This window comes from Phoenix dactylifera, chromosome 5, assembly GCF_009389715.1.
Source record: "Phoenix dactylifera cultivar Barhee BC4 chromosome 5, palm_55x_up_171113_PBpolish2nd_filt_p, whole genome shotgun sequence".
Lineage (NCBI taxonomy): Eukaryota > Viridiplantae > Streptophyta > Magnoliopsida > Arecales > Arecaceae > Phoenix > Phoenix dactylifera.
In genome coordinates this window covers 5,470,122-5,491,411 of record NC_052396.1, presented here as the reverse complement: position 1 = coordinate 5,491,411, position 21,290 = coordinate 5,470,122, and the positions used below count along the sequence as shown (strand labels likewise).

Sequence of the window (21,290 nt, the reverse complement as noted above, 5' to 3'; positions counted from 1 at the left end):
GAAACGTCCCATAAGGGCCTGAATCGGGCCCGGTCCACAAGGGCCTGGACCGGGCCAGGCACGGCTCGTCCCCCTTAAAATAAATAGAAATAAAATTTTTTATTTATAATTTTTTCAATAAATTAATAAATGTTGGGAAGTAAGGATTTATTAATATAAAGCCACCTTAATGGTGGGGGGTTTGGTATAGACCCCTACCAGTTTATTAATTTAAATCAAAATGGTACATGAAAGAAGGTTTGATCTGACCTCCAGAATACAATAAGAAAGGAAAAAAAATAGAGATGACTCACTTTAACAATTAAATAAATAAAAATGTACAATTATAAAAAATTAAGAAATAAAAATAAATGATCAAAATCTTACTAATCATCAGTATTCACTATTCAGTAGTGTTTGTATCATCATCATCAGAGGATGTTGTATCATGTCCACCTTTATCTTGAAGTCTCGCCTCAGCATCTAACCAATCTTTGAAGCAGAGAAGCATCTCAACCGTTTCGCTAGTCATCCTACTTCTCTTTTCGTTAACAACACGCCGACCTGCACTAAAAGCGGATTCCGATGCTAATGTGAACATCGGCACAGCTAAAATATCGCGTGCAATTGCAGACATAACAGGATGTTGATTTTTAACACTCTTCCACCAAAATAATACATCTAGACTCTCTCTATTTGATTTTCATCATATGCAGATTGAAGATCATTTCGTAAATAAAATTCTAGTTCACTACTTAAAGATGAAGAAGATGAAGATGAACTTAAAGCATGCGTTTGTTTTCTCTGTGTAATGAATGAAAAAATAGATGACGAACGGGAACTACTAGAAGAAGAAATAGAGCTTTGTACGGAGAATCTAGATCCACGAATTTTTTCATCATATATAGCATAAATATCATAAAGAAGTTGTTTTACCTCATTTTTAGCAGGTTCAGGATCTTTAATCATATTTTCACAGTATGCATCAAGTAAAATTAGCACGTCATTCAATTTAACTCTAGGATCTAATACAGCAGCTAAGTTATGCATAGGACATATCTTGTCCCAATACTCATTCCATTTAGATTCCATTAAGTCAATAATAGGCATTAAAACATCATCATATCTATATTCTGCAAATTTTTGACTAATTATATATGCTTGTTGTAAAAATGAACATGAAGTTGGATAATAAATACCAGAAAGAACATTGGTAGCATTATAAAATCTAAGCAAAAAATCTTCCAAAATTTTTCTTTTATTTCAATCAGTTTCAGTCAATGTAAAGCCTAATCCACGATCATTAATATATGCACTTAATAAGTTTTTATATGGGTATGCATCATGTATTATGCTATATGTTGAGTTCCAACGAGTAATTACATCAAGTTTAAATTTTTTAAAACATTTACCATGATTTATACATAGTTCCTTAAATTCTTGAAGTCTTGATCTTGAAGCATGAATAAAAGAAACTGCATTTCTAATTTTACCAATCACATCTTGAATCATGCCCATGCCAGCTTGAACAGAAAGATTTAAGATATGACATGCACATCTAATATGCAATAAATTTCCATCTAACATGGGATGCAATGAGTCTTTTAATAATGCAACAGCAGAATTATTATTAGATGCATTATCAAAAGTAATAGACATAATTTTATCATTAATATTATATGAACATGCAGTTTGATAAATGATATTTGAAATTTGTTGCCCAGAATGTGGAAAATCAAAAGCACGAAAAGCAAGAATACGTTTATTTAATTGCCAATCATTGTCAATATAATGAGCAGTAATGGCAATAAAACAATTACTACCTACAGATGCTGACCAAATATCAGAAGTTAATGAAATTTTTACATTTAAAGTAGAAAGTGTTTCAATTAAACTTTGTTTCATTGTTAAAAAGTTAGTCATAGTTACTCTTCTAAATGTACGCCTACTAGTTCTTTTGTAAGCAGGTTGTAGGTTTAATTGAACATATTCTTCAAAATTAAAAGATTCACATAAACTAAAAGGTAATTCATCCTTAACTATCCATTTTACAAGTGCTTTTCTTTGATTTTCATGATTATATGCAAAATTACCTACAAGTGATCCCCCTTGTATATTAAGGGTACTTTGAGTTTGAGCATGAGAATCATGCATCCTATGACTCTCTTGATGTCTTTTTAAATGCCATGTTCCCCCACTACTACTACAACTATAAAGTTTGGCACATTTTTTACATTTAGCTTTCCAGACTCCATCAACCATAACTCTATCAAATTCATTCCATACAGCACTAGTCCTCTTACGAGAAGAGGTTTGATCTTCACTCGGTTCACTAGTTCTAGAGGAACTAGGAACATGGGGTTGGGGATTAGTTTCTTCTCCCTCAGAAACAGGAGGAATGCCAAACTGACTTTCCTCAAAAGATGACATATCTAAATTGATGAATTCAAAAAATAAAAACTAACCACAAGGAGGAATTGAGTAGAGGGTCGGAGGGCAGAGGCAGAGCCGAGATTCTGAGCTTCCTCTTGTGCTCTCAACAGGAGTGACCTTCTCTTCTCAACAGGAACCTCCTCTTGTGTAGCACTTGAACACTTGCTAAATGCAAACTAAAAATTAAATTGCTAGAAGAGCACTTTAGAAGAGAGAAATAATAGTAGTAGAGAAGGAGAGAATAGTTGGTTTGGTGTGGTGAAAATGAGGGAGGAAAGGGCTATTTATAGAAGCCAAAATTTTTTTTCCCAAAATACCCCCTCAATTTAGCCGTTTTTGGACTGTTGGGAGGGGTAAAATTGGAATTTTTCCAAATAGCCGTTGGAAACGGCTATTTTTCTCTCCCCCTCACCAGACGGGCCGTGCCTGGCACGGCCCGTTTGCGCCCGTTGCGGGCCGTGCCAGGCACGGCCCGTCTCGTGCCGTGCCCGGCCCGGCCCGTCAATAGACGGGCCTGGGGCCGGGCCGGGCTGCCGTTCCGTGCTGAATGGGCCGGGCCAAGCACGGCCCGTTTAGACCTCGAGCCCGGTGGGCCTGGGCCGGGCCGGCCCGGCACGGCCCGTTGCCCAACTCTAAGCCTGAGCCTTGAATGAACCATGAAGCCCGGACTATCATCTTCTTTGCATGTAGAGCCAGATTTTCATTAACCAAAACATCTATCATAGCCAGGACAGGAGCATCCAAGTAAGTAGTTACTCCATCCTTTCCCGTCTGCCATTATGTCTGACTGAAGAGCCAGATAGGGCCCAAGGATATCCAAATGCCAGGGTTTTGCATATGGTGTTCATTATGTCCAAAGTCTTCGGGTAATCTTCTTTTTCTAGAAAATAAATTTTTTTTTTTTTGGTTGATGCTGTTGTTGTTGCTATATGACCATGCACAGCTCTCCGATGTCCAAAACATGCACCATAGAGGATCTTTGGGGGTGTGGTTGTTGGGTTGTAACCCTTACTATTATGGACTCGTTTAGTTCGCGGAAAATGTGCAGTCAATGGAAAAACAAAAAAAATACTTCTTATTTGGTTGGAGTTTTCAAAAGAGAGAGATGAAAAAGTAGCTGGAAGGTATTATTTGGGTTCCTTGATCTTATATAAGGAGTCAAGATTTATCCAGTATATAACCGATGTAGGACTAAACACATACAATCCTCACACAAGGACAAAAGAATTGAGTTAAATTGTGGCAGTTCATATGGGTGACATGCAAAATTGCCAACTGCTTTGATGGTGAGGATTGGGAGCAGCTCAGCTCTTGCAGTAAGCAGAGCAGACAGAGTTGTTCGCAATTTGATTCCAGACAGCTGGAGTCATGCTCAATGAGCTTAGCATTTCTGCAGAAGTATTAAATGTCTGAGATTTCATTCATTTACTGTAAGTTTGTTTGAGTTTTGGTCTCCCCTTAGGTGAAGCCTTAATGGCAGACTGGGATGGAGAAATTTCTGTGGAACAAGTTCAAGTGGTAGTTGAACTAATTGTCGCCCCTATGGAAGGAGAGTGTGGAAGTTGCCATTCTACCAGTGATTGTCGTGTTTAATGCACAATTTCAGGGCCCCCGTCCAGCTTGTATAGTAGATATCTGCTTTCAAAGACAAGTCCTGCGGAATTGCAAATCTCAAGCAATTATAATGACCATTTTTGAGTTTCTGTCTTTGTAGTTTGGAAACAGAATTCAGTAGATGTTGGCAAATAGTTTCCTTGCCTAATGTCCATGTAACCGCAATAAATTTCAACGTAATGGTCTTTGGAGAGTTGAAGGACAGTGATCTATTCCTACAAAAGAATGTAACGAGACTGTTATCAAATGGTGCCACTTTTTATTGATCCGACAAAAAAAAGGGAAAAAAATGATGCCACCCTTAAATTTAGATTAAAAATTTAAAATTCTCCTACCTCCAAAAGAAGCTCAGATTTCTTCCCATCAAAATGTTGTCTGACAAACCAAACTGCATTAAATATCTCGAACGAAAGCTTAATGGGATTTCCGAAGAATGCAACAGTGGCAGATGATGGCTCAACCGGGAGATAAAAGAAAGAGCTGCAGACTGGATCTTTCTGCATCACCTGTCCACTTATCAGTGATATGAACATATGGAGGCTATAGAATTGCCTGCTTTAATGTGGGTTCTTGTCTTCTTGATGGTATTGACATGGAGCTCTGTGAAATTCAACAGCTCCCTGGCAAGATTGCACCAATCCCCTCTTGCCATTTTGGACAAGTATTTAAGCAGGTATACATTGGTGCAGGAGCGGCCCAATACATTTGGGAGCCTAAGGCGAACTTGCTAAGAGGGACATTTTTTTCTTTTTTTTCTTTTTTGTTTGAGATCTTTTCTGCAATAAGCCGGCCTAAGGCGAACTCACTAAGGGAGGTCTTTTTTCTTTCTGTTTTATCTTTGAGGCATTTCCTGCATTGGGCTTTCTTTGGACCGGGGCTTTAAGCGACCGCCTCAATCGCCTAAGGATTGGGCCGGCTCTGCATTGGTGCTTGGTAGCATGACACTTGCTGCAAATATTTTCACCCTGTATGGAGAATCAGTTGGTGTCTATAAGCTTTCTCCATTTCTTGTTCACTCAACATTCCACACATTCTCTGACATTGTCATGGAAACGTTCTAGGAAGGAATAAATGGATGACAGAAGTTGGATTCTCCTACCTTGACCAAACAAAATGCCACAAGAGAGGAGTAGGAACCACTGATGAGCTTTGCCTTTGTTTTGGATTGGTCCCTTTCTGACAAGGGATATTGCATGTCTATTTCCAAGAAAAAGAAGACATGGAAATTTGCATGGGAAGTGGATCCATATTATTATAAAAACGCGTCTCTTTAGAACCAGAAAGAAAAGTGTTTATGGGACTTGAAATCGGATGAGAGGAGTGGAAGCACATACTAACGGGTTGTTTTCGGGTAAAATCGGATAATGGATCGGGTCGGGTGGTCGAGTAAGGAGCCGGATCTGGTTGCGGGCCGGGTCGGTAAGGTTCAGACCCGACCCATTGACAGGTTTGCCCCTGGTCTTCTCCGGACCCCCCTACCGCACCCTTCTTTACCGAAAGAGTCCTGCCTCCTTGTCCTGCCCGCCCATACCCTAACCCCCGGGGTCCCAGAGATCGTCGCCGAGGGATCAAGAGCCCGCCATGGCCGAGGGCTTCGAGGAAAAATTAGCCTATTTCCAGGCCATCACCGGCCTCGACGACCCCGATCTCTGCGCCGAGATCCTTTCCGCCCACAACTGGGATCTCGAGCTCGCCATCTCCGCCTTCACCTCCTCCTCCAGTCCCTCTTCCTCCACTAATCCCTCCGCCTTCACTGCCGGCGTCGATGGTGGCGGTGGTTCCAATCCGGCCGAGTCCTCTCTTGCTCGCCAAGATGCCGGCGACCGCGCCGCGCCCGGCCTCGCCTGGAAGCTCATCACCCTCCCCTTCTACGTCGTCTCAGGCGGCATCGGCCTCATCACCGGCGCCGTCGGCCTCGGCGTCTGGATCGCCGGTGGCGTCCTCTCCCGCTCCCTCAACCTTCTCGGCTTCGCCGCACCACGCGGAGCCGAGGCTGACCGGCTGATCCCCGTCTCGGCGTCTACCGCCGAGGCCGCGGACTTCGTCGCGACCTTCGAGAGGGACTTTGGAGGGGCCGGCGCTGGGATCCGGTTCGTGGCGGAGGGGTTCATGGACGCGCTCCAGCGGTCCCAGCGGGAGTACAAGCTTTTGTTCGTGTACCTGCACTCGCCGGACCATCCGGACGTGCCGGCCTTCTGCTCGGGATGCCTGTGTTCGGCTCCGGTGGCAGCGTTTGTGAACGAGAACTTTGTGGCTTGGGGCGGGAGCATAAGGAGGACGGAAGGGTTCAAGATGAGCAACAGCCTCAAGGCATCTCGGTTCCCCTTCTGTGCTGTTGTCATGTCCTCTACCAACCAGCGCATTGTTCTCCTCCAGCAGGTAATTTCTTTTACAATTTCTTTGTTAAACTATGGAATTTGGGGACTAGCTTACATTGATCTTGCTACATTTATACGTTGAGCTTTTCTTCCTTAATGTCCTGAACTATAGCTTTGGGTTTTATTCCTTTAGATTCTTATGGAGAGTGAAGGGAAATGGCAGAATTTGATGCGAACAGACCCAACTGTCAATTATGGGCTACGTGATTTTGAAAATTCTTCAGGGATATTATCAGAATAGGTGTTTTGAACCACTGATACGTAATTGATCATATATGAGAAGCTCTGTATATGTGAAATAATTTTTGTATGATGGTTGCACCAAATTATATTAAAAGGATGTCAAAAATAATCGTAGAATGTTAATATTTGCATCCACTGTTATATGAATTTTCGAAGTCCCCATAATGGATACGGCTTCTGCAGTTATTGTGGCATTTTTAACAGTTGTGAGCACATATTTTATACATTCCAGTGATGAATATCCTTTCTAGATAACCTTTCTCACCACCTGTCAGCATTGTGATGTCCCCAATGGGGATCTGAATGGGTGTATCAATTTTTAGTCTTTTAGGATTTTACTTTCTATTGTCTTTCAACTTTCTTGCTAAATTTTTGATCTATTTTTCTAGTACTTTTCTGATTCCTATTGCGAGTAGGTTTATTATCTAAAGATGGAAATGCCTACAAACGACAGATTTGTTGAGCCACAAAAGAATCTAAATGAGATTCTCTTCTATTTATATCTAACCTTCAGGGTGTACCATATGCAGGCCACAGCAGTAGGACAATTAAAATTTTGCCCATCTCCTAACTGTAGGAATTTCCTACAACTAGGATTGTGGAGGATTTGCACTTAGTATGGATTGGGCTAAGAAAAGGTTTAGGACACTATAGTTGTGTTTAGAAGTGCTTTTAATGCCTTCCATATAGAGTTTCATTAGAATACAAATTTTACATTTTCATAAGTGCTTATTTGTTTTTTTAATAAAAAATTGAATAATTGGAACATAGTGGAAGTTAGGATGATGAAGAGTACTATTATAAATTAAAGAAAAATGCAAAGGGATTGAACCTTATTAACAAAAAGTTTTCTTCATAGCTAATTTGCCATGCATCGCAGATCCTCCAAACATAGAACTTGTAGGGATTTGAAACCAAATGCATTACTCACAATGGAAGTAAACATGTTAGTAATAGAATCTTCTTCAAAAAGATCTAAAGGATAAGCTACATAAGCAATATATTGATTTTCCTCAATAGTTTCGATGTGGCAAAATCATCCTTTGTTACAATTGTTAAATTCATCGGTCCACATAGTCTTGGGAAAAGGAAAATGAGGAAAGGAGTTGATCTAGAGAATATGGATTTTTTGATCTAGTTTTATAGTACAGAATAGATCTTTTCTTTGCCTTGAAATTCAGTATGAGGTGCATGCTTTACTTAAGGAAAGCACAAGCCATGAACAGTGTCTGATATGGATGCCCCTGGGTCTCTTTCCTTGCCTTGATTTGCAAGTTTTATCAAGTTCCAGGCATATTTCTTTAAACGTGGTTTGGTCAAAAGTTTTTTTTTTTTGTATGATTAGCTTTTTGAAAGAACTCACAATATAATAATCTTTAACAAGAGTGTCGATGCTACCATCTAAGGAGACAGTGACAAATTAAATTGTTGTAAATTCAGCTAAGAGCTACTGCAACAAGTCAAAAAGCTGGGGGAATTTACTGGATTGAGTTAAAGGGATCTTGTTCTTTGTTTAGAGCTATCTTCTTGTTCCAAGGCCAAGGCCCTAACTAGAAGGTGGGAGCACATTTTTCATATTACCTGGTGGCTGTCATGGCTTTGAAGAAATAAGATATTCGGGATAAGCTAGGGATGGGGTGATATGTGATACTGAGTTCTCCTGTTGCCACCTGGCTGCAAAGTACCTTTCTCAGCTATGGAAGGTCCTCCAGAGGAAAATTATATATTTGTAATTATATTATCTGCTATTACAATTGCTTTTTTTCTTTTTTTCTTTTAGAATGGAAAGTGGAGGAAGTGAGAAACTTCCCCCAGTTTATTATAGAAGTATCAAGAAAATTACAGTGATGTTTTACAAGAGAATATGGGGAAATGAAACATAAAGTGAATAACTAGAGAAGGGAAGACAATCTGATAGAAATCATAGATTGATTATTTTCCCCATTAGATTATGGATACATCCTGACTGGATGAGATGACTGTTCCGCTTCTTTTATGTGATCGTCAAGCTATGGATTGGATGCACTGCTTTGATTCTTTTTTTTTTTTAATTGCATGCTTGCAAGATATTTCCTTCAAGTTCGGTTGAATGGGAATGGATAGTTTGCATTGCGTGTAATATACCTCTATACAATAGGTGAACCAAGTTGATGATACTAAAAATTAATTTATATTTCACAATTTGTTTGGATGATTTGCAAAAAAATATTGTAACTGATATGTCTTTGCCTGTTATGCATAATGAAATTCCATACTTCTATGCTGATAGCTTTTTTCTTGAGGAAAAAAAAGAGATTGTCTCATATCTTACATTTTTTCAGATTGAAGGACCCAAGTCTTCTGATGAAATGCTTGCAATCCTTCAACGAGTGATAGAAGAGTGTACACCATCTCTAGTTACAGCACGGCTTGAGGCAGAAGAACGGAGAAACAACCAGCGCCTGAGAGAAGAGCAAGATGCTGCATATAGAGCTGCACTTGAAGCCGACCAAGTATCTAGCTTTTCTTTCTTCAGTCTTTTGATTTCCTTCATTGCTTTGTTTGTTCAGATCGCTTGCATCTGAAACTTTATGAACTTGTCTGGTAAATCAGGCTAGAGAGCGTCAGAGGAAAGAAGAACAAGAGAGGTTGGAGAGAGAAGCAGCAGAAGCTGAGAAGAAGCGCAAGGAGGAAGAGGAGGCTAGGGAAAGAGCAGCTCGTGAAGCTGCTGAGAAAGAAGCTGCTTTAGCTAGGAGGCGGCAAGAGAAAGCGATGTCACTGGGCATTGAACCTGAAAAAGGGCCAGATGTTACACAGGTAAGTTCTTTCAAGCTCAATTTTGTATTTTTCTTTTTTCATTTTGTATGCTTTCATTTACTAACTGAAATCTTGATCTTCATCAATGTCTGTAAGTTTAGCAATGATAGCTTATTAAATTACTATCTACCTGGAGAAAAAAATAACAAAATATCCCAAGATGCCTCTTATCTTCTGTAATGGATTTGATATGTTCCCTCAAAATCTGCCAACAAAAAGATTAGTCCATATTTGATGTATTTTGTCATGCTGGTTACTCAGAAAAAAATTAAAAAAATATATACCTTCATGCGTTTGCAAATTCTGTGTTATTTGCTCTATGCTCTTACAATTTCATTCTTTATAAATTAAGTTATAGGTGTTATGCTCATGCTGCAGTCACATATTTTTAATTGATCAATCCACAATAGTCAAAGTAGAAAGGTAGTTTACCAGGAAAAAGTGAAAAGGTAAAGATAAACCCTGGTGCTTAGGTTTTATTGCAGTGCTACAGAAAATTGTATGTCTGCATATTAGGGCATTTAGTGGACTTGAATTCACCTAATAAAGTAGATGATAATGTTCTTCTGCACATAATTCACATAGAATTAAATTATTATCTTGTTTGTGGTCACTGAGTTTGTAAAAGAGAGAAATCTGATGTGGTGATGTCCATAAACGTGCTTACCCGATGCAGGCCTCAAAGTAAGCCTGTTGCTTGAAAGCAACCAGTGATTCTGTATGCGAGCTGATGAAATCTATTGCTAGCTAAATGGTGGCGTTTTTGTTTTGGTGCCAATTGTCACCTTTTCCTTTCTTCCTCCTTCATCGAAATGGAGAGAATACTTGTCAGTGGAGTTGCCTAGGTTCAAATGCTTATTAAATTACTATCGCCCAGTGAACCAGTTTTCAGTTAAAAGGCAAAGCATGGGGAAACTTGAATATGTTTTCCCTGCAACATGTAAAATAGTATTTTTTATAGAAGTAGTCACAAAATACTAAATTATGGTATTGTTTGGCATCACTTTCTTCTTTTCCATTTTCAAAAAACAGAAAAATAAAATTCTGTTGCCAGTTTCTTTTTGAATTTTTGAAAATATAAACATGTTTTGTATAGTCAATTTTTTTTTTAAATATAAGCATGGTGATGGTGGCGGATGTGATATTAGCCGTAACGGAGTTAATGGTGGCGCTGGTGGTGTTAGTGGTAGGGCGGCGGTGGTATGACGAAGGTGATGACGATGATGGTGGCAGTGGTGGAGGCACTGACAATATAATAAAGGCAGCGACAATGGTGACAGTGGTTGCGGCAAGGTTCACCGAACCAGTATCAAAGATCGTATCGATTGGCAATCGGTTTGGCATGGTACAGGTCCGTGCCATATCGTTCCGGGGCATACAGAAATAGGGGGTCCGGTGAAGGGGAGAGAGGAATAGAGAGAGAGGGGGAGAGAGGAAGGGAGGGAGGGGGAGAGGGATGATATCCAAGTGTGCCAATTGCGCATTTACATTGACCTACTGGACTGAGTGCACGTAAACCTATAGTTAAAATTGGTCCATGTTATGACTATTACCCCCCCCCCCCCCCCAAAAAAAAAAAAAAAAATCCCTGGGTGTTGTACTTGTTCTTTACTTCGTGTTATTTATGTTATATCACAAACTTGTTCTTGAGTGCATGTAAACCTATAGTTAAAATTGGTCCATGTTATGACTATTCTTAAAATATTCTCCGTCCCTCCCCCCTCCCCCGTGTGTGTTGTACTTGTTCTTTAGTTCATGTTATTTATGTTATATCACAAACTTGTTCTTTAGTCCGTGTTACTTATGTTATATCACGAACTTGTTCTTTAGTTCGTGCTATTTATGTTATATCACGAACTTGTCCTTTACTTCGTGTTATTTATGTTATTTCACGAACTTGTCCTTTACTTCGTGTTATTTATGTTATATCACGAACTTGTCCTTTACTTCGTGTTATTTATGTTATATCACGAACTTGTCCTTTACTTCGTGTTATTTATGTTATATCACGAACTTGTCCTTTACTTCGTGTTATTTATGTTATATGACAAAATGCCACTGTTGGCTTGTCTAGGATATTTCCTTTTCAGCCTTCTTTTGTTTCATAGATAAGTGTTATGGTTAATGATTGTAATTTTTTCATGGTCAAGTGGTACATGGTAGCACTTGAAATCTCCAACTACCTATTGGAGATTGAAGCTGATGCAATTGTTGGGCTTGTCATCAGGTTCTTGTGCGATTTCCTACTGGAGAGCGCAAGGAAAGGAGGTTCCACAGTTCAGCTACGATCAGCTCCCTCTATGACTATGTTGATTCTCTGGATTGCTTAAAAGCTGAGAAATACAGCCTGGTTTCAAACTTCCCTCGCGTCTCCTATGGTCCAGAGAAGCATTCGCTGACATTAAAGGAAGCAGGTTTGCATCCACAAGCAAGCCTGTTTGTTGAGGTGGACTCATGATCTGCATTATGAGGGGATGAGGTCTTGGTGGTTAAACCTGAAGTTTTATGCTCACTGTAGATATTTCTTTTACTTCCTTTTGATACAAGGAAAGTAGAGGAAAGTACTTCATTGTGTGAACATTCCCTAATATACTGTCCTCTGTAATTTAGGCTATCTTGTTGATCCTTCAATTACACTTATGGAGATTTCAATTTGGCGTTTTTCCCTCTTGTACAATAAAGTGACTTTGGAATACATAGGATCACATTATCAGCTTGTCTGGCCGTGCAATAATCTCATAAAATTAACATTCCTCTTGAGTAAAAGGCTTTTGCTGTATTTTGATCCTGTCAAATCTTACTTCAGTTACCAGGTCATGGTACACCGCACTATGAACAACACATCTCACAAAAATTTTGATTTCAGAGGGGCTATTCAGAAGAACTGATTGTCTTAATTTAGCGTGACTTCTTAGCTTGATGTATTAGATTACTAACGATCATACTTGAGAATGAAGAACAGATTATTACTTAAATTCTCTTCAACTTATTGAAAACTATGTGAAATCCAGGCAAAACAATGGCGGATGATTTGTTATATACCCGAGACAGCCACGGTGGTTGGTCCCTCTGCCATTTGATAAAGAGCACCAGAAAAGCTCACATCACCAACATCGCCTCCTTGAGCCAGGAAGTGTGCATGCTGGTTTTTTCCAAGAACCACCAGAAAGACAGGCTAACAAATCTTGAGATTGGAACTTGAGCACCTACAATAGAATTCCACTATTGGATCTATTTAAAGCCAAACATATGAAACACTAACACCAAAGGATGAACATTTTTATCGAATCTCGCCGATGCTTACACAGTTTAAAAAATTGAATAGATCAAATACTCGTATCCAGTCTCCTGTGATATAGACTCGAACAGTATGGTTTAACCGCTTGTCATAAACTACAGCAATGATTGCAACTGGAAAGTGTAGGGTGATTATGAATACCAGCAGCTCCACTGTGAGCCCCTGGCTGTCTGCAACCACCAAAATGGGTATGAAGTGATAGTTCCATGCAGCAATACAGCAGAAAGCCTGTCAATCCGATGTCCTGTTCCGACGCATATTGTGAGTTCGATTCTTTGGGCTAAAAATGTGCATACCTCCAGCAAAAGAGAATAGCTAAATATGCAAAAAATACTAAGCAGCTGATAGGATAAGTATATGCTCCAGTTGTACATTACATCAAGATCTGAAGATTCTTCGAGTGCTCGTGTTAGCTCTTGTGCAAAATGAGGGTTCTTGCAAGTACCAAAGCAAAACCACCTCCACCAGCACCCACCAACTTGTAGCCCAGCCACAGCAGTAGGGTTAAGCAACGGTAAAGAGCTTGTCTGGAAACTCAGTTTGCTGCAGAAAGGGTCCAACTCCTGATGTAGCCTCCAAGCCTCTAGCATTATATCACCCAATCCAGAGCCTCCCTCCCAATCTTTGCCAATTCTGCAAGGCTTAATACAGGATATTAACAGATTGTCTCCACGGAGATACCAAGTTAGCGCCTTCTGCAATACTTGGTGAGCAAGCCTCGCCAGCATTTTGGCCCAATGGTAAAGAGAATGTAATGAAAAGAACATAACATGTAAAATTTTGCTGCTAGACCCAGTTTGATGAAAAAAAATTATAAAGAATATTTCAAATATATGAAGTAGGTGACAATTATAAAGACCATAAAATGTTGATAAACCCATTGTCTTTTAGAAGAGTTAACTTATGAGTTATGACAAAGATGAATTTCAAGGTTATAGCTAGAAGAACCTACCAGATCAAAGGAGGGTCAGTACTCAGTAGTATACCAAATTGCATCTATGGAAATCCTTCCAATTACCACTTCATTGTCGCTCATAAAACATGTGTAATTAAGTCCAACCCAGCTGTACCTTGTCCTCAGGCAACTCAATTTTTCTCCCCATCTACATTAAACACAATGTAACACAAGAAAGTGATTTTGATAGGAGTGTTCAAACTAATTTGGACATGCACAAACGTGGAGGATGTGGGTGGAGGTTTAAATAAAGCTTGTACTTTTGCTCCCCTCAAATTATTTTTAGAGCCTCCTTTACAAAGAGGTAACTACTTGCAGTCACTAAAACATGACTGATCTATGAGACCATGTTATCGTTAATGATATGTTTTTGATTGCGGCTGCGAATCAAATGAAGCTCATATTCTAAAACTCATCATCATTAGTACATACATAAACATAATGCAGATTGAAGCATATATGTATGTATTATTAAGCTACAATCCCAGCTCAGCCAATTCCTATATTGTAAAATATATGTCGGGCCATCTGATATGAGAATTCATACCATTAATATGATTTACAAAATTGAAAATGCTTAAAAGCCAAAATTCATAGATTATTTTCTTGTTGCATCAAGTCATGATGAGATTGACAAAATTTAATAACTACTTAATCAGATTTATAATTTAGAGGAATGACTATGACATTAACGCATATTGAAAATGAATAATAATGCAGATTTTTTCAGCCAACATGAATCAGAATACCATTGCTTTATTGGAATCATCCATTTGGCGTACACCTGATGCTTCAGCAACAAAGCTCCAACTATCTGGCTTCTCTTTCAAGGCAAAGCTTTCCCCTTCCAACTGGATTGGATATGGAACCATATGTTACACACTTCTCATTAAGTCGCAAGCTGTTGATGTGCATCAAAATTAATTCCTATATTAGCTATCTTAGCCTTCAGATAGGTGCATGTTTCCATAGTTATTAATCAATTAGAGTATCACCTCAGAACCACCAATCCTGGTGCACATCAACATCCATTGTCATTGACTTTGCTGCAGAGAATGTACTCTAGCTCTGGTGTACATAGCAGAGAGAGGCTATCATGAGGTCAAACAAATCTGAGGGCAAAACCTGTAGGATAAAATTTAAAGATGGGGACTGCAGAATGTAACTCCAAACCAATGGACATGAACTAAAAAATCTATATTGCCCACAATGTTTTTAAGGCCCCTAAACAATAAATCAAGTTGTCCCAAGATGGATGACACAAATAGAGCTAGTGCTCCAAAATGAGTTGTAAGCTATAAAAATTAAAACCCAAAACCACTGACCCTGATCTGGGCATCGTAAATCATATAAAAACCAAAATCAAACTTTTTAAATTGCTTTTAGTCCATAAATCAGAAAGTTGGGCAGATTGATGCATAGGCAAGAATGCAATGCAAGAGGTCTTCAAAAGACAATTTTTGGCCTATCGGCATTTTGGATATTCTAGATCACTATCTATTGATTTTACTCAATGATATTCAATCTTAAACTTAGCCTTGCAACAGTCTACCTCAATTTATGTCAGCATCCAATATCTTCTGCAATCTGCAGATTAATGAAACATATATTTGTGAATGGTTTTTGTGATTAGCTAGTACCAAAAATAAGCATCGGACATATAGAATTAAGGCTTAGTTGAGTTGAGTATTATATCTTTTACCAAATTAATATTCTGGTCAGTAATATCATATGCTGTAAAATATTTTTTTTTATGATTATCAATATTAATTTCATCACTCTCTCACGTTGGCAAGAGTAACCTTGTCCACTTTACAAAAGACACACCTTCAAACCCTAATAAGCAAGCAAATTTAAAACCTTCAAGGCTTCAACCAAATACACCATAGATTGAAAAACCATAAAACCATGTCTTATTCACACCACCTAATTTTATTTCTCTAAAACTAGTTCTCACCAAAACCAGCTCTAACAACCAACTAAACTAAAACACCAGATCAGGCTATTTTTTTGAGAGTTAATTTAAAGTATGATATGCCATATCAAGTAAAATCAGAAAATATATACATCAACAGGCAAGATTATAATTCTTGTTTGTTTTCATAATAGATTCCCAAGTCCTCCCTCTCAGGAAAATTTGTGGAAAGGCAGTAATTATAGAAGAACTCTGATTTCAAAGTATGGCCATTGTTTTACATCACAAAAAAACGAAAAAAAAGGTATGGCCATTAATAAGCTATGACAGCGATACCTAAACCTGGGAAGCCAAGATGCTTTGAAGTTGAAAACTTCAGTAACACAAAATATTCACAGCAAAAAGGTCACACGGTTGTCGTACAACTTTCCAAAACGCTCCTTAATTTGGCAAACCTATACCATGGCAGTTCAAAAAGGATAAAGGGAAGCAATAGGAGTTCTATATATCCATTATCTAATTCTTTTGTGTGAGATGTTTTTTTGTCACCCAACAGTGCTCACATTGAAAGCATGCACGCCACATCTAAGTAAATTTTTTAAAAAAACTAGAACTTTGGCTGTCAATTTTTTCCCCGGGGGGGGGAGGGGGTGAGGTGACAGAATCATCAAATTACCTCACACCATTCGACAAGTTTACAAAATTCACCTTTTCTATGAATCAATCAACATTGCTCCAAAAATTTTAATCATGAAGGCCAACACTGTAGCGTTGATTTTCAAAAATTAGCAGATATTAATACACAAAGTAACATCTTATCGCTTTGTACAGAAACATACTCACATAAGACTAGGTGTAAAAACATGTAGTCCAGCTACAATGTGTTAATCCCCTGGTGCTGCCATTTTAACAAAATTGCAGCATCATTTATTGTTATCTTCATAAAAACATATATATATTTAGCATATGCTTTCTCTGTTTCCTTCCTTCTGCTCAAACTATTTGGAACTGAACCATTTCTATATAACTGAAAATACATAAAAAAGAAAAGAAGTTTAAGTATCATGAAAACAAGGGAAATACAATTCAACAAATTATTCGCTCTTTATGACCAATAAAAAAATATGAAAACATCACAATCAGGGTACATTGTATGTGTTGACCAAAAGCAAACAATATTAAAATCCCAGAGAACAATGAAGTTACCTAATGCCTAGGTCAAGCTCCTTATAACCCATCAGTTTTATCTTGTTTCAAACGATTGCGCATAATCAAAACCCTTCAATTGATGGCAATGCCAATCCAATTCTCCTGCAACCTGCAACTTCAATTAAGAGAGGAAGTCTGTCAGAATAAAGCTTCGAGACTTGAGCATTGCCATTCAACATCCAGATTTACTTTCTCAAAATAATGCCAAACTTCACCTTCATGGGTGGTCTTATTTGACAGTTCAACATAATAGACAATCTGGACAGTGAAATTACTGGATATTCTTCATTAATAAAATATGTATTCTACATTAGCAATATTGTAGTAGCTACAATCATGACTAAAAAGCACTGTATCTTTAGATCATGATAGCAAATAAATGCTTTGCTAGTGCATTTCAATTTTTCACATATCTGACAACAGCAGCTCCACCATTTATACCTTCTCCTACCTGGCCATAGACACCTAGAAATCAGAAAAAAGAAAAAAAAAGTACAAGCAACTTTAGAGTTCTCAGACTGCCTAAAATCGTATGGAGCTTCTTGATAAGCTTAACTTTATCTGTTGATTGCTGAACCATAATTCATGGAGTTTATCTTACATCCTTCAACGAACATGTTTCCCATGCATTGCAGCCAAAGATTCAACAAATTTCAAATACATTACAATTAAGCAGATGGAAAATATATGATTCCATCCAGTGCAATGAATAAGTTCACATTTATGACCATAAAGCATCAAAACGATGTTACAAAGGAAGAAGGTAGGTGTAGAGAGGAAGTAGAGGTAAATGATGTGAGGGCATCTTCTTTATCTGACTGTCATTCGCAAATTTATGCAGAGCATTTATATTGGTCAAACATAATAATCCAAAGCAGATAAGACTCTTATGTACCCACCATTAAAACGCTGAACTCAGGCAACATGAACTACCAAAATTCCCCAATTCACATTATACTAGCTTTTGCTCGCCTGAGATTTTTTTAGTGAATTCAAAACGAATGGATATTTAGCTAGTACAAATCCCGAGACAGTCCCTTGCCACTCAAGCAGCAGGAAACAGGATTGACCAAGCCCAAAAGAACACAACTTCAAACATCTAAAAACCAGGAAAAGTATATTCTTATTAAGTTGACTAAAAAGTAACACAACCATTAGTAGATAATAACCAAATTTAGCACATGAACATTTCGAGTAAAGCACAATTTTATAGTATTGAAGCCCAAAAGCTTAATTACCAGAACAAAACAGTGCAAGTGCATTGAATTACCACAACATTCAAATCCATCTGGAAGTCATCCAAGGCCAGTTTCTTTTTGGCCCTCAAGCCATTTTAAAGTTCGCTAAAATGTGATTTGTGTTCTGTGCCAGAAGAAGGAGGCTTCATTAGAATTGGGATATAACGTATATATTATAACATGCAGCAAAATGTAGTATATTTTATTGCTTTCAGTGCAGTCCCTGATATGATTCACAAAATAACATTTGAAGATGTTTAAAAAATATTATTAAGTCATAAATCTGGTGGTGATAGTTTCAATATGAACATAAATACAATTTTACCTTCAGATATTAAACTACTGCTACACATCCTGCAGGAGAGGATTCACTTAAGCTTTGTGGCCAAGGTCTAAGACTGTTCCACTTCAGCTCTTATAGAAGCTCCCTTTATGATAGGAAGCTTTTTTTTCACTTGGTCTGGTATAAATTACTCCTTGCTGCAGCATATCATCTCTGAAGATTGACTAATTTTGAATTAAAAAGAAAAAGACTGGTTGGTAATAATTTCTGTGGTTTACTTTAAAGTTGCCTGCTCCATCTACAGACAAGAAAGTCGTCAAATAACATTATTATCTTTCTTTAAACTTTTGTATAGTTTCAGTGATAATATAGAAAGATGTTCAGCTAATTAAAATGATACTTAAAATTCACCATGTAGGTGACATTATCCTCTCCTGCAGATACTAAACCATCATCGCATGCAATTCCCTTATTTTCATATACCTTTTACAACCTCATCTAGTTTGTCCGGAGCTCTCCATCTCATGCCATCCATTTAAAATCGAAATTTATGACTATGATTTTCCTACTTATCGGTAGTATAGTCGTGTAGTATAACCATGTCCTCAAATACTTTATGAAGTATGTTGAATAAAAAAATTCATGGCTCTGCATAAAAGCAGAGATATCACACTCCATTGTGTATGCAAAGCTACTGTGGGTTTATCACTTCTCCAGAAAACTAACATTTGATTGAAGTAAAAAATTTACCATGTTTTCTCCATTTAGTCTTGCGGGAACAAAGGAAACCTCTGAGACCCACATCAGGCACATGTGCTAGCATGATGAAGTGAAACAATATTCAGGAATCACCCAAAACTGCTAAGTGCCAACTGAAAATCCAACTTGCAACTCAAAACTATTCATCTTTCAGAATCTTTTAAAAATAAATAAACATCAATAAAGATTTCCAACCAGTGAGAAATGAGAAATGAGCAGTTGATGACAACTTGCTTCTTGGCAATACTCACGACCATGAGCTGTCTTCTCAGCAACTTCATATGATGAGTCTCAATGGAGTAGCTCACAAAACTGATCGATGGTCTTATGCAGAGTTATGTCATCAAAGAAAAGGATGCAAAATGTGATCTATGCGATGGAGATACTTAATAGACTACATTTTAAAGCACATTTAAATAAAAGAGGCATCTGTTAATTGCTGTCCACACAAAAATATGTAGAAATCTTGTTGCACCACGGACAATTTAAAGCAACATCTGGCCTTTCTATACTTCTTTGAAACCATTAGAGTTGTATGAAAAGCATATACCTATTGCTGAAAATCTCTGAACATTCTACTTCAGCATGTACTAATAAATATGGTTCTGGATATGCATAACTTCTTCTTTTTATTAAAAAAAAAGTAAGAAAAGTATCCACATATTATATGCAGACATATAATGTGATCCTATAAATATCATAGAAAATTGCATGATTTACTAGATTATCACTAATTTAGCCCCATATATCATAACCTTCTTTAAAGCCAGTAACCAAGTGACTAGAGTTGACTATATTATAATGTTCTTCCCTTTCCTGCCTTCAGGTAAATCCACAACCTTAAATTTATGCAGACAGTTCCAGCTGCTTCCACATCCTAAAATTTTTGTAAGGCTCTGCTTTGCAACTCATGCTTCCAATTAGGCAACTTCTTGTCAAAGATGAGTGCATGTCAAATAAAGCTGAACAGTGGTGAATTTTCAAGGTACCAAACATATTAAAGAACTGTAATATCTCATTAATGCACAACAAATCAAATCCATGACTTCTAATTTCCACTATCAAAAACTAGAGTGCCCTATGAACAGGAGATAATAGTCAAGGAAAATTAGTAATAATGCTGGAAATTGATGTCATATGGAAATAAGTACAGTAAGAATCCTGGAGGAAAATTACAGGGAAAAAAATATCAATACTACCTACAAAAAGGTGAGAAATTGACTTTAAAGAAGTCGATCTTTCTTCACTACACACTAAATCATCAAATCGGACCCAAATTAAATAGGATAATTCTTACTGGTGAAGAACATTTAATTAGGTATTACAGTAGATTTTAAAGGAAACTCGCTTAGGGTAAAAGACAACTAGAAACCGCCTTAAGATTTGAAAATCACATTGCTGGGACATGGACAACTAATTATAGATCTTATACTCTTCACTTCGCCAATGTTCAAGCCTGCAGTATGAAGCATGATATCAATCAGACGGGTAAAATTGAGGGAAAGATGGTGTACTCTCTCTTCATTGAGCATATTTTACCAAAAATTTCTCAGACCAACAATACATGATATAAACTGGACCAAGTGATCAAATAACGATTGATGTTTCCTACATACTAAAGGGTACAAAATTCCACTTTGTTATCTTTTGATAGGTAAAAAGAACTTTCAAATATAACTAATCATAACAGATATATCAAAATTAAAAAGAAAAAGTTATCACTTGCATGGATATCAGTTTTCTCCATGGACAGAGCTCCAGCATTTTCACTCACTTTACCCACATTACCAGTGTCTCCCTGATCATGTGGAGATTGATCAAAGAATTTACTTCTGATGAAAGATATCATCAGAAAGATTGGGTAATTATTTCTGAAGTCTGTGAGTGACACAAAATGAGGAAGAATAGAATTAGAGAAGATGGGAATGGATCTTGTTCACAAATAAAGGCATATTGCCTGATCATACTAAGCATTCAGTGAAGTAAAAGATCATGGTAACTTAGTGGTAGCAGATAGAATGGAAACAGGGCCTCCTAGTAAAAGCTTTGCAATATTATGTTTAACCTACCGGTGTCAGCTTTCAGTATCAGGAGAGTGAAGCAATAAGTCAAATTGACAAGAGATTGTGCTAAGTTGAACAACTTTCTCCACAATAATTGTCACGTCTAGAAGCAGTTCAGCAGGTTCAT

General features: G+C 37.8%; 1 protein-coding gene and 1 non-coding gene across 4 annotated transcripts; one reads left to right on the top strand and one right to left on the bottom strand.

Moving 5' to 3' along the window:
• Positions 1-5,515: 5,515 nt before the first annotated feature.
• Positions 5,516-12,204, top strand: LOC103707710 (plant UBX domain-containing protein 10). Its single transcript, XM_008792303.4, has 4 exons — positions 5,516-6,405; positions 8,969-9,139; positions 9,240-9,443; positions 11,671-12,204. The coding sequence occupies exons 1-4, from the start codon at positions 5,608-5,610 to the stop codon at positions 11,899-11,901; spliced, it is 1,404 nt and encodes a 467-aa protein (XP_008790525.1). The 5' UTR covers positions 5,516-5,607; the 3' UTR covers positions 11,902-12,204.
• A 489-nt stretch (positions 12,205-12,693) lies between these two features.
• LOC103723676 lies at positions 12,694-19,085 on the bottom strand. 3 transcript variants are annotated; one of them, XR_005511943.1, is made up of 3 exons: positions 18,091-19,085; positions 16,818-16,935; positions 12,694-16,638 (listed from the first exon to the last, which is right to left on the bottom strand). It is a non-coding gene; the product is annotated as an uncharacterized LOC103723676 (transcript). The 3 variants fall into 3 exon arrangements; XR_005511944.1 differs by having other exon boundaries at positions 16,818-16,929; XR_005511942.1 differs by lacking the exon at positions 18,091-19,085 and having other exon boundaries at positions 16,818-18,081.
• Between the last annotated feature and the right edge of the window lie 2,205 nt (positions 19,086-21,290).

Excerpts from the sequence above, each read along its gene's own strand:
- LOC103707710 (XM_008792303.4), top strand. The coding sequence starts at position 5,608 with ATGGCCGAGGGCTTCGAGGAAAAATTAGCCTATTTCCAGGCCATCACC. Across the intron at positions 6,406-8,968 it reads GCATTGTTCTCCTCCAGCAG|ATTGAAGGACCCAAGTCTTC; the intron begins GTAATTTCTTTT and ends ACATTTTTTCAG. Across the intron at positions 9,444-11,670 it reads AAGGGCCAGATGTTACACAG|GTTCTTGTGCGATTTCCTAC; the intron begins GTAAGTTCTTTC and ends GCTTGTCATCAG.